At 37.9% G+C, this 13339-nt stretch overlaps 1 protein-coding gene across 1 annotated transcript in view; it reads right to left on the bottom strand.

Moving 5' to 3' along the window:
• ABL2 (ABL proto-oncogene 2, non-receptor tyrosine kinase) overlaps positions 1 to 13339 on the bottom strand; it is a 105640-nt gene that overhangs the window by 1960 nt on the left and 90341 nt on the right. The window contains exons 4-11 of the mRNA XM_007448538.1: positions 11841 to 12136; positions 8516 to 8788; positions 7343 to 7427; positions 6118 to 6295; positions 5317 to 5501; positions 4194 to 4346; positions 3227 to 3316; positions 334 to 507 (exon numbers count right to left, since the gene is read on the bottom strand). Coding sequence (XP_007448600.1) covers positions 334 to 507; positions 3227 to 3316; positions 4194 to 4346; positions 5317 to 5501; positions 6118 to 6295; positions 7343 to 7427; positions 8516 to 8788; positions 11841 to 12136 — 1434 coding nt within the window. The remainder of the gene's footprint in view (positions 1 to 333; positions 508 to 3226; positions 3317 to 4193; positions 4347 to 5316; positions 5502 to 6117; positions 6296 to 7342; positions 7428 to 8515; positions 8789 to 11840; positions 12137 to 13339) is intronic.

The following is a 13339-nucleotide window of genomic DNA, read 5'->3' as shown; positions in this document are numbered from 1 at the left end:
TCGGCATTCAACTTTTCTCTAGAAACTACAGCACAACCTGGCTTCATCTATAAGACTCAATGAAGAAATTTTTGCCAGAACTGTAAAGACAGTAACTATTTGGGAATCAGGAGTTTAGGAAATGGAGTGGGAGGCAGAGTTGTATGCTGGACGGACAGATCAGGACTACTAACACTGGCAATGCAGAGCCGAGGACTAGAGTGGTAAATAAAACAGAAGCCAGCCACACTTTCCTCAGGGAAGATGGGCAGGAAAGTGGAAATGAAAGCATCACACCCCAAGGCTCTTTAAAAAAGGCAGTTTGACTCGGCCTGCCTAGGGACTCATTCATACCTGGTGCTGAACTGGAAGCAGAGTTTTCTGTGGCATCGTGTGGCCCTTCAATATTCTCCTTGTTCTCCCCCTGTTTCTTCAGCGTCCGGGTCTTAGAAGGAAGTATAGGTAATCGGGGCAGATATGGAACAACAGATGAGGAGGAGGCAGCTCTCCCAAGCTCCTCGGCTACCTCTGTGAGGAAGGCAAGGGGAATGATAAAAAGAACAATTTCATGACCAAAAAATGGGAGTTTCTCTTTTCAGAAAGGCATACAACTGAGAAGAACTGAAGAATGGAGTATAAAATACGTAAGTGGAATCACACACTATGTACTTTTTTTGTCTGGCTTCTTTTGCTCAGCATTCTATCTGTAGATTCATCCGTGTTACTGCATGTGGCAGGTGTTTTTCTTGTTGCTGTGTATTGTTCAAATGCATGAATACACCAAAATGCATCCATTCTCTTCTTCATGAATATTTGTTTCTAGTTTTTGGCTATTATGAATATAGTGCTAGGGACATCCTATTGTACTATGTGTCTTTGGCTTCAGTGTTTTGCATGTCTGCTGGGTATAGGCACAGGTAGGTCACAGGGAGCACATAAATTCAGCTTTGTTGGGTCTTGCCAAACCTCCCCAAACTGGCTGGACCAATCTACATCCCCACTAACTTGTATGAAGGTTCTGGTTACCGTGCATGCTTACCAAAGTTTGATGTTAGTTTTTTTTGTTTGATTTTAATTTTAGCCATTCTGGGATAGATGTGTAGTGGCCATCTCACTGTTTTATTTTGTACTTCTCTAATGATGGGTGATTTTGTGTGCTCATTGGTCATTTGGATTATCCTTGTTTACTAAGCGCTTGTTCAGAAGTTGAACAAAGCAAACGGATGTCTGCACATATTTTTATTTTCAGGTTGTGCCTTGCATAAAAAGGAAGATAGATACAATCCATTCCAGTTCATGCAGTGAAGCAAATGAGGCTCCTGAAAATGTGTTCACCCCATTAGTAAGCCTCAGCTGATTAAAAGCGGTCATGGGTTTTGCAGCTTTTACTAATAAGGCAGACATACTTTGCTATTCATTCCTGAACAAAAATGAAGTATGGATCAATTAAATTGTGAATTTTTGTAATTAATTTACAACTTTTTTTGGTAATTATTTTTCAAAACTGAACCCCCACAAGCATGGGTACATGGCACATAACCCAAGCCATGCCAGTGAGATTCCTTTCTTACAGAGCAGCTGCGATACAGACATGAGGATGCTGACAACTGTGTTCTATGCCACCTGGAGGATGAGATTAACATAGAAACAAATGTAAAGAGATACTGGGTAGGAGAAGGTGTGGGAAGGAAAGAGAAGAGGGAAGGAGATGTGAAGCTATTTGACTCCATGGCTTCAAGTGACCCTGAGGTTAGCGCCATCCCTGCTTTTCCATGGTTTGGTTATGAGGCAATAAATCCTCCTCTTGTTGCTTAAGAAAAGTTTGAGCTAAGTTTCTTTCACTTACAACTAATATACATCCTTTTAAGGTAAGAACTGTGTCTTATCTCTATGTCCTCAGACCTAGTATAGTGCTTACCACAGATTAAATACTTAATAAAATGTGGGTTAAATAATGTTACATTTTTTGCTTAGCAATTTTTAATTGAAATTAGCTTTGAACATTGATACAGTTGCTTTTCTAAAAGAATATAACATTTTCCAGAGAAGCAGAAATATTTAGCTAAGGATTCAACAGAAGTTAAACGTTTACACAGAAGCACCCAATTCTTTGACCAATATTTACGACTTCTACCACTTTGACTGCATAGGATATAAAACAACAGAGGAAAGAAGACTGCTGTGATAGGCAGCTGCTCAATCTGGCCCAAAGGGTGAGCTGTGCCCTCCCCAAGCTGCAGAAGTTCCATACATCAAAGGACGAGGATGAAAATACTTTTCATTAAACTTTGGTGTTGTACTTCTTCCTTTCTTCTTACCTAGACATGATAAACCACTAAGGGAAGCAGACAAAAATCAACTTAGCTGATTTCCTCTTCTAACATTTTTAACTTGAACTTAAACAGTAAGTTCTCTGTTCAATTATGAAGGAAAAGAAAAATTTGAAAAATATGTATCCAATTCTGGAACTACACCAAAATGTCTAACAGGCAAGTATAACTAAGAATTGTTTGTTTTTAGCTCTCTAGGAATAGTCTCCCTCTCTTTATAACAAGTTTATTGTTTCACTTTTGCAGATAATTTTAAAGAGACATTATACACGGAAGTAGAAAACTTCCTGTATGTGTCCATATACTTGTTTGTTTTTTAGATAAGAAAAAGATTCTCACTATTCATAGCTTAACATTCTCATTCTAACCTTTCTATGTCAATATATTTAAGAATATCATTTTAACTACTCAATTACATGGATATAATAATTAGCACACTAAATATTTAGATTGTTCTTAATTTTTCAATATTATAAACTACACTCTGATGTAATATCCTTACAGCTAAATCTCTGTTCATACTCTTATTTCCTTAAGATCTATTTCCAGAAATGGAATTTCTGGATATTGCTTTTATGACTTGGTTCTGCCTTTATAGGTGTGGTTTAGAGAGTTGAAATATTTTTCATTCTCATTTTTTCCTCTTCTCTTTCCTGCATCGTGTTAATGTTTAACCACTGAACTTGAACTTACTCTCTTCCTGAAAAGACTGAATTAATTTCTAATTACTATGAGCTAGAGACACAAAGATACATCTTAAAATAGAAAAAAAAAGCAAAACAAGAATAATAAAGGCCAAGAATTCAATATCTTGAAATAGAGTCCCAAATTATAAGAATCTATAATTTTTGAAATGTTTTTATCATCCCCAGCACTCAGAACCAGCCACCACTGACAGTAAATCACCAGATTCTCACCTTCAGAAATGCTGGAATCATGGAACATGGTTTCAAAAGCTTGATGTGTTTCAGCAAAAGAGGGCCTGTCGGCAGGGCTCCACTTCCAGCCTATGTAACAAAAGAAGAACAGTATTAAAAGCTTCTTGCAGGAATTAAATATTCAGGGGCACCCTGATGGTGAGTTCCATGCATTAGGACACATGCTTGTTAAAGCAGAGTTACAGCAAGTTCACAATGACAGTGAAGCAGCTGTTTCTTAGTTCCAGACTCAGAGGTGTGATGAACCCACTTCTAGGGCCAATCCTTCTATGTAGCCTCAGCTCCTATTCCCTCTACTATAGGGATGCAGAAGGGTGGGGAGATGGTTTAGAAAATGACAAGTTTTCTTCCACTGGAAAAATGAAAAGTAGTCAAACCTGTCTTTAAACTCACTCTTATAAATAATCAGTTGTACACATTCGGAAACATAACTATATCAGAAAGGCGGAGCTTGGAATTCACATTTGACAAAGGGCAGTAGGCAACACCAATGCTCAATGGGAAAATAACAAGACATATTCAAACACACTGCAGTTAAATTCACTACTCACCTTCCTACTTTCTCATCTTTAAGAAGTCAGATGCTTTTGTTTATTCATCACAGAAGTCAATTTCATGCATTCTCCATAGTCTTTAACAATCATTTTGTGTAGCTGAAAGCAGCCCTCCCCTAATCTCCAAACCCAATTTCTTATTATCCTATTATATATGCAAATGTTTGTGGAAAATTGGGTGAATATTTGGGCCACAGAGAATGACTCTTCGGATTCCAGTAAGACTCACTGGTAGAGCATACAATATCCCAACAGGCTGATCACTGACTAACTCTATGTCATGAGGCTGGACACAATCTTACAACACTGAGAGGAAAAATGTTTTCAATTTTGTTAATCATCCTGAATTGCTCACTTAAACCTTCAAAATTAAAATATGCAAAAATACTCACATGCTCTCATAAGTTCATACACCTTAGGGGGACATCCTTCAGGCTGTTCCATTCGATATCCTTTTTCCAGTAGATCATAGACCTGAGACAGGTCAATACCTGGATATGGTGACATTCCATATGTAGCAATTTCCCACAAGAGCACCCCAAAAGCTGCAAAAGGGATGAAAAAAAGAGCTTTATATTTCTTCTGATTTATTATTTATTTTATACCATTAGGTAACTTCTCTTTCAAATTGTGGGTAACATTCACACTATTACAACATTAGTATACTCTTATAATCTTACAACATGACTTGTTCTTCAAAGATATCTTCCACAGGAACACTTCACTTTAAAGAGAGTTTTCTTTAAATTTCCCAATTTTTATTTGGATTTCCTTTACTTCAATGAGGGAAAATAAACCATGACCATATAAGAAGTCTGGGACATAAGCAAACTATTCTTAGAGCAATTTATGGTCTATTTAATGAATTTCACAATTTTTAAGTCAGCTAATACTTAGAGGAATAATATAAAAATGGACTCATTTAGAATCAGATAAAATTCGCATGTGAAAAAAGAATTTGCTTGATTTTCTCACAGGTTATTCCTGAGTTTGAGATTTCTGGTAAAATATGACCTAGAATCCTCAACTATTTCTACTGGCCCACAATCCAAACTTCTAGATTTGTTCCTTCCCCCAAGTCTGTACTAAATCATATTTCTTTTCAGGGCAGTAGAAGCAAGATCAGTTACAAGGACAAATTCTAGATGAAACTTCATCATGCTTTCCTTGAAAAGAGGTTGCTACTCTGTGTCACAGTGCTCTAGAAACAAGCAATAAAGCCTAATGTGGAAAACAGGGAGCTTCACAGAGAGGATCATTAGAATTTCAGTGCAATATAATACCTAGACTGTGAGTGCTCTGAAGGCAGGGACTTTTTTTACTTTTTTCTTTACAACTTCTTTCTACGGTAAGTGCCTCGCAGATAGTACATATTTAATAAATGCTTGCTGAATGACTGAAGGATGGGTGTAAAGGCAAAGGATACTGATTATATAAAAGAGAACCTCTAAAGAATTAAGCCCTTACTTACAAAGAAAATGACAAAACACAGAAAAACGTCCCTTCCAACCTTACCCCAGACGTCAGATTTAATTGAGAAGGTATTGTAGGCAAGACTCTCTGGTGCTGTCCATTTAATAGGAAATTTGGCTCCAGCATGAGCAGTATAGGTGTCTCCAGTCATCAATCTACTCAAGCCAAAGTCAGCCACTTTTACCACATGGTTTTCTCCCACCAGGCAGTTACGAGCTGCAAGATCTCTGTGGGATAGAGAAGCCAAATGTGATTCCAATCAGATGGTTCTGGAAAGTGGTCATGAATGCTCTGTTATCGGTTCTTTGTGCTACAAGCAGAGTTGATAAGTAACTGTTGACAGATACGGTGTTTTATGAAAATCGCTGACATGGTAGAAAGCCACTAATTATACATCACTTGTAGAGTAGTCATCTAGAGGCAGTTATGTGATGCCACAATAAAGCAGGCTTCAGAAAACGGGTTCGTATTTGTAAGTACAGTGGGATAGGTTTCAGAGGTGAGTAACAGATGCTCTTCCACAAGGTTTCAAGTTCTTTACTAAGACAGAAAGCTATTTTTAAACTTAAGCCGCTAGATGGAGCAAAAAGATCTTGGATATAGTCTTGGGCAAAATAAACAGCTTTCTGTTCTGAGAACAGCAAAGGCCCTGCATTAATACTTTAATCAGAATACACAGTAGGTTTATAGGAAATGACATTACAATGGTCCCTGTGAAAGAGAAAATTACTTTCCTGAGTTATCTGAAAATTTCTGGGAAGGTTCTCATATTCTTTCCTTTATTTGCATGTCAGGCAAGGCAGCTTCATGGTTAATCATAGGCGATAATCAGGTTTTACACACCTATGGATGAAATTCTTCTTCTCTAAATACTCCATTGCAGAAGAGATCTGAGTGGCCATGTAAAGCAGTACAACTGCAGTCACCTCTTCTCGGTTGCATTCTCGGAGATAATCAAGCAAGTTCCCATAAGGCATGTATTCAGTCACAATGTAAAATGGTGGCTCCAAAGTACATACACCTGATAATTCAAATAGAGCTTGCTTTATTAGTATATATTCAAACACCCCAAACCACTTTGGCAAGAAAAATGGACAATTTTTAAAGTCTAGTTTAGCAGTAATCTTTTCCTTTCTTGCCATGTCATTCTCTAAAAATAATGCAGCAAAGTTAAGAAGCTGGCTGATTGGAAGTCTCTACTTCCATTGATATCACACTCTGGAAATTCACATGCATTTTGAGTATGTGCCGTTTGAGCAAAAGCAGAGTTACTTGTATAAATTCCATAAGGGGTCAGGACTACTGATACTTCTAGAGTTCTGTACATGCCCACAATTCCCATCCTCAACTGCATGCTAACAATGTTTATCTAAAAGTAATAGCAATTGTGCATATGTTGAAGGCTATGTGAGCCCAGACTGTAATAATGCTTTTTAAAAAGATTATAACTGTTTCCATAGTTAAGGATTTCACTAATACATGGAGGACTCCTTGTAAAAAACCAAAAGAAACTACTTCCTTTGGGACAGTTTGGTGCAATGAACACCCGAAGAAACTGGCCCTATTTTTAAAAGGGCAATGGTTTCAGTCAAAGGTTTCTCTGTGATCTGAATAGGTGAGAAGCCAATCTATCACAGCACAGCACTTTCTGCTTGAGAAGGTAAACTGATGGGTGGTCACAATTTTTCATCTTAGTCCTTTGCTTAATGCCTCTTTATGACTATGATAAAAGAAGGACTTTAATCATAGACCTTTGCTTAATGACTCTTTATTTTGCAAAAAACTTTGGGACAGTTTTTGGTTTAGTATCATTTTGAATGATTCTGAACTTTAGCCTGGGGCAATTACCGTAAGCTGGGCAGTTTTATACATTGCAATCAATCCAGGTCACTGTTTGTTGGGCAATTTTTAAACACAGAGACTGCTGATTAAAACAACAACCATTTATTGAAATAGATTTGTACTAGGAGTTTCCACCATGGGGATTCAAAAGGAGGATTTGGAGATAACAGGGGATTGGGGGACAAGTATCTTTGAAGAAACCTATGGTTCAGGCAAGCGTCCTCACCTAATAGTTGTACCAGATTAGGATGCTTGATTTCCTTCATCACTGCAGCTTCTTTTAGGAATTCCTCCACCTCCATAGTATCTTCCTGGAAAGGGGGGAAGATAAGAAAGAAAAAGAGGAAAGGGACAAGCCCCATCTTAATCATTTGAGTCAACTCACAATCCTAAAACTTCAGCTTTAAAAGGTGGTATCTTTTGAATATTTTAGCACTTAATATTCTAAGAATATTATCACAAAATAATATGCTCTATGCAAGTCCAGTTAAGAAAATGTCTCCTTGAATTTATTCAGTATTTGAAACTGGAGTAAAATTTAGTAGGGTGAGTAAAATTCAGCAATCATGTCCTATCACAAGTGAAACACAAAAGACTTGGATAGGTAACTCAGTTCTCTGCTAGTTTACTTCCCTAGATACCTCAAGCCTCTGAAAGAGGAGACAGAACAGTTAGCTATTTACACATTTGTCTTCCTGACAAATTCCTTAAGGAGCAAAGCATATCTGCAAGGCTGTACATACTGTTTCACACTCAGAACAAGCACTTAATAAGTGCTTGCAAAAGAACTGACTACTACTCATAGGTGAAGAGCAGTCCTTTCGAGTGACATGCCAGAGCTACTACTGAGGCATATGAGAAAATCTTCAGAGAACAGAATGAGTGACAAAACTTGTAATTCGATACCAGGATGCTTAAAGAAGAAGGTGGCATCAGGAAAAAGATTTCTGTGAATATGAAGAACAAGAAAAAGTGATCTAATCTCATGGAGATGGGAGGAGCAAGCAGCAGGGAGATAAAGGACAGAACAAGAAAAGACAGTGCCCATGATTCTCCAACAATGCATGAAGAATTCTGTCCAGCAGGGGTTGTTCTGAGGAAGGAAAGCAGCTTGCTTTGCTTTTACAAGTAATAATGTGCTTCTAACCTCCCACCAAGATCTACACCAACAGCCTCCAGAGACAAACCTTCCCCACGTGTGGATTTCACTGCATTTCAGTGAATAATCTGCCCCTGCATTGTCAGCAACGGCACCAGGGTTAATCATCACAATTTGCTGATGTGCTTGGCACCAGTGGGTAGAAAGCATTCCAAAGCTAAAGAAGGGCAAGCTGATATTGCCAAGTGATTCAGCACAAAAGAAAAAGATGCCTGAAAACTGTAATTCTCAGCAACCCACCTTCAATGTTTTCACAGCAACTGTAAGGCTATATTTCTTCCAGACGCCAACGTAAACCTCTCCATACTGACCACCCCCAAGTTTGTGCTTCATGGTAATATCTGTTCGTTCCATTTCCCATTTGTCATGGATAGGGGACACACCGTAGACTGTAGGCTTATTACACTTGGGTGCTGGGTAGTGTAGTGTTGTTACCAGTCCATCAGCCACTGTGGAGTGATGGTGAACAAGCTCGGCCAAGGTGCTAAAGCGGCTCTCAGCAGTTACATACACCTGGTGAGGAGAGTGGAGAAAAGCTAAACCAACCTAAAAGAGGTCATTATTTCACTGGTCTTAAGATATGAAAATAAGCAGCACTATTCACAATAGCCAAGACATGGAAACAACCTAAATGTCCATTGACAGATGAATGGATAAAGAAAATGTGGTACCTATATACAATGGAATACTATTTGGCCATAAAAAAGAATGAAATAATGCCATTTCCAGCAACATGGATGCGACTAGAGATTAACATACTAAGTGAAGTAAGTCAGAAAGAGAAAGACAAATACCATATGATATCACTTATATGTGGAATCTAAAATATGACATAAATGAACTTATTTCTGAAACAGAAACAGAATCACGGACATAGAGAACAGACTGGTGGTTGCCAAGTGGAGGGGGCTGGGGGAGGGATGGAGTGGGAGGTTGAGGTTAGCAGATGTAAGATTTACATATAGAATGGATAAACAACAAGGTCCTATTGTATAGCACAGGGAACTATATTCAATATCTTATGATAAAACATAATGGAAAAGAATATAAAAAAAGAATGTTGATATATATATATAACTGAATCACTTTGCTGTACAGCAGAAATTAACACAACATTGTATACCAATTATACTTCAGTTTAAAAAATATTGATTAAAAAAATATGAAAATAAGGAATTATTATTGAGGTAAATGGAAGAATTAAACCATGATGGGAGGGAGAAACAGAACTTCAGTTTAATCTCATTTAAACCACTCTTCCTATGGTTCCTAAAGTAGCTCTAGTCTTGAGGGGAAAAAGCTTCCAAAATCTCTCTCTGGATCATGAAGATCACTGGTCTTCAAATATTTTTATGCAAAAAGACTATGGAACCCAAATATATAAGATAAAGGAAGAGAAACGCTGATTAAAGTAGGTAAGAGGGGACTGGCTTCCTGTAAAAATTTATGAAATACCACCTCAGAATCTTGCACAGAACATAATTTGAAAAACACTGATTTCAGTTTTTTTGGTAGGGAGAGGGTATTCAAATATCTTATAATTTTTATTTCATTAAGATGTGCTTTTGAGTGTCTAGGCCATTTTACAAAAAGCCACAATTTTATTTCAGATAGTTGTTAACAAAATAGTAGTTAATTTGTGATAAGCAGTAAAAAGTATAAAGTAAGACAGTCTTTGAGCCTTATGTCCCAAGGGAGCTTGCTTATTTAAAAAAAAAAGAAATTTCTAGTGTATACAGAAGAGTATACAATTAATAAATGGAGAATTGATGATTTCTATAAAGTGAACTCACCCATGTAAACATCTCCCACATGGAGCATTATAATATTACCAGCACCCAGAAGCCTCCCTCGTGCCCTCCCAGCTATTTACCCCTGCAAATGTAACCACTCTGCTGACTTCTAACACCTTAGATTAGCTTTGCCTGCTTGTGAACTATACCTATACAAATGGAATCACACAATAAGTACTGTTTTGTGCCTGCTTTCTTTCACTCAATTTATTTTTTGTGATATAATTCATATATAACACCATAAAATTCATGATTTCAAGTGTACAATACAGTGTTTTTCAATATATTTACTGGCTGTCCAACCACTACCACTATCTAATTCCCGAACATTTTCATCACCCTACAAAAGAACCCCATACCCATTAGCAGTCATTCCCACTCCCCTCATCCCCATCCCCATCCCCTGGCAATCACTAACCCCTTCCGCTCAGCTTTATGTGTATGAGATTCATCTATGACAGGGGTCAGCAAACTTTTCTAGAGGACCAGATAGTAAATATTTTAGGCTTGTGGCCATAGCGTCTCTGTCATTACTCAAATCTGCCGTAATATTGAGAAAGCAGCCATAGACAATACATAAACAAATGGGTGTATATGTATTCCAATAAAATTTTATTTACGAAAGTAGGCAGCTGGTGGGTCACTGTTTTTCCTGAGAGTGTGTAGCAGTACTATGTTAATTTTGTTGTTGTATGAGATTCCGTTTTATGAATATACCACAACGTATTAATTCATTCTACTGTGGTTAGACAGTTGGGTGTTTCTAGTTTCTGACTACTATAAATAATGCTGCTGTGAACATTCTTGTACGTGTCTTCTGTACACATATGCACTCATTTCTATTGGGTATACAACCAGAAGTAGATCTGTTGAGTCTCTCTTATATCATCACTTATTTGAATCTATTTGGTTTCATCAAGAAAAAATATGTCTGTAAGGTGATGCAAAAGAGAAAGAAAATTAATAATTTACTATCTCCTACTTTTTACCAGTCATTATGTTTTATGGAAATTATCTCACTGAATCCTCACAAGAATCCAATATAGGATGGGAAACTGAGGCTTAAGTAAGGTCACAACGTTAATAAATGATGGAGTTACCCAGCAAACCAGATCTGCTTGCTTTAAAGCCTGTGTGCTTTTCCCCTACTATGCATATCACAAAGAGAGAAAGAGTGGAAGAAACAATTTTATCTAAATTTACTGTTCAACAGAAGAACGGTCATAAGCCTATACTTTACCATTTATAAAGTAAAACAGTTCCATTCTAATATGGCCATTTCTATATGGTTGGTCTTTCTAACATATAAACTGCTAAATGACTGATTGAAATATTTATATTAACATACATTAATGATCAACATCAGTCTCAGAAGCCTAAATTCTTACTCGGTAAACTTTCTGGTAGAGATCATTATAATTTTCATAGATACTAGGTTTAATTTATAAATTCTACATAATGTACTGGATGCATATATGCATACTTGTATACTGATGATGATGAGAACAGTTAACTTATACAGCTGTTTTCTTCATTCTTCTCCTTCAAATCTAGCTCATCATTAAACTATTAACATAATACTGTTTTTAATTTCCATTACCATATTCTTTTGAAAAGAATAAGCTCTCTCTCACATGCCAAATAGCTCAAACTCACGTCAGTGATTAGTTTATTTCATGTCAGACATAAAAACTATATTCTTTAGTCGTTCTGAATATTGTTTCTAAAGAGCAGCCAGTCCACACCTAGAGGTGGCTGCCAGCCAGTCTTACCTTGCCATCTGTGGTGGTATTGATCCTGTAGTGATACACACGCCCCTCATACCTGAGCGAGATTGACAGCTGCCCAGGGCTGCTCTCACTTTCTCGCACCAGGAAGCTGCCATTGATTAGACTGCTGAGTAGATACTCTGCTGCACTGCGAGACACAGGTCCATGGTACCAGGAGTGTTTCTCCAGGCTGTTCACTGGGGTGATGTAGTTGCTTGGCACCCAGCCTTGGCCATTCTTAGAGCGAACTTCACTCCACTCACCATTCTGGTTGTAACCAAGGACTCGTAGCTTTTCACCTGGCCAGGAGGTCATCACAGAATGAAAGAAAAGATGTTAAGACTATCTCAAATGGAAGCAGTCTACTGTCAAACTTAAAACTCACTGAAAAATGAATCAAGAACTTTTAAGCCAACAAAATTTTTAAAAATAATGAAAACTTGGCTGTCACTATAGCCTGACTGACATCTTTAGCTCGTAGCTTAAACAAAAGCAGCACAGTTAAGAGATGGTTTTCTGACATTACCTACAGAGTTTTAAAGGTTTTTAACCAGAAACTCCATGTATGCAACTAAGGTAGCATACAAAGATAAAAAGGTTACTCAAATGTCTGGAAAATGACACAGTCTCACTCTTCAAAAAAATGAAATTAATTTTTTCCTCAAAACAGTCTGTCAGGGAATGTATCTTATATATGGTTCAGTGATAACCACAATCAAGGATTAGGGATAAGACATGTAAAATACAAAGTTACTTCTAAATTTCAGTTGGCACAAAGGCTACAAAAACCATCAATGTAAAAAAAACAAAGAACAAAAAGGAACCGACCACAGAGCTTTCAGCAACATTTTCAGAAAGAAAAGTACTTGGAGGTGGAGGTGGGTAGTGAGGACTCCCGAAGCACAATCTTTTCCAGGACTCAAGTTTTAAAACAGTTAAAATTTCCCAATTTCCCTCCCAATCCCCATGATGAATTAATCACCCCATCTGCTCCTCTCAAATTAATGTGCGGCAAAGGGAAGCTGAGTCTGAAGTTGGAACCCAAGACACAAGTTACTCGGAGTTATCTTTGCTATCAACTTCAATTTCCTTGATCTAATAAAGCTGTGAAACATCAACTTTAGACTCCCCAAACATACACCCTGCCCCTGTACTTGCAGCACAGGCAAAACAGGGAAGGTGAAAGAGGTATCATTAGTGATAAATGATAACTTAAAGAATCCTTATAAGGCCTTAGGCTCCCATATCTGAGAGATGCAAGCCTTCCTATAGAGTTCACATTGACTTCTCAGTGTCAGAAAACAGAAGAAAGCCAGAGCAATCAAAAGCATATGGCTCGGGCTTCCCTGGTGGCACAGTGGTTGAGAGTCCGCCGGCCGATGCAGGGGACACGGGTTCGTGCCCCGGTCCGGGAGGTCCCACATGCCGCGGAGCGGCTGGGCCCGTGAGCCATGGCTACTGAGCCTGCGCTCTAGAGCCCGCGAGCCACAGCTACTGAAGCC

The sequence above is a fragment of the Lipotes vexillifer genome, unplaced genomic scaffold, assembly GCF_000442215.2.
Source record: "Lipotes vexillifer unplaced genomic scaffold, Lipotes_vexillifer_v1.1 scaffold76, whole genome shotgun sequence".
In the NCBI taxonomy this organism is placed as follows: domain Eukaryota; kingdom Metazoa; phylum Chordata; class Mammalia; order Artiodactyla; family Lipotidae; genus Lipotes; species Lipotes vexillifer.
The sequence above is the reverse complement of the archived record's forward strand: the minus strand, read 5'-3'. Positions and strand labels throughout refer to the sequence as shown.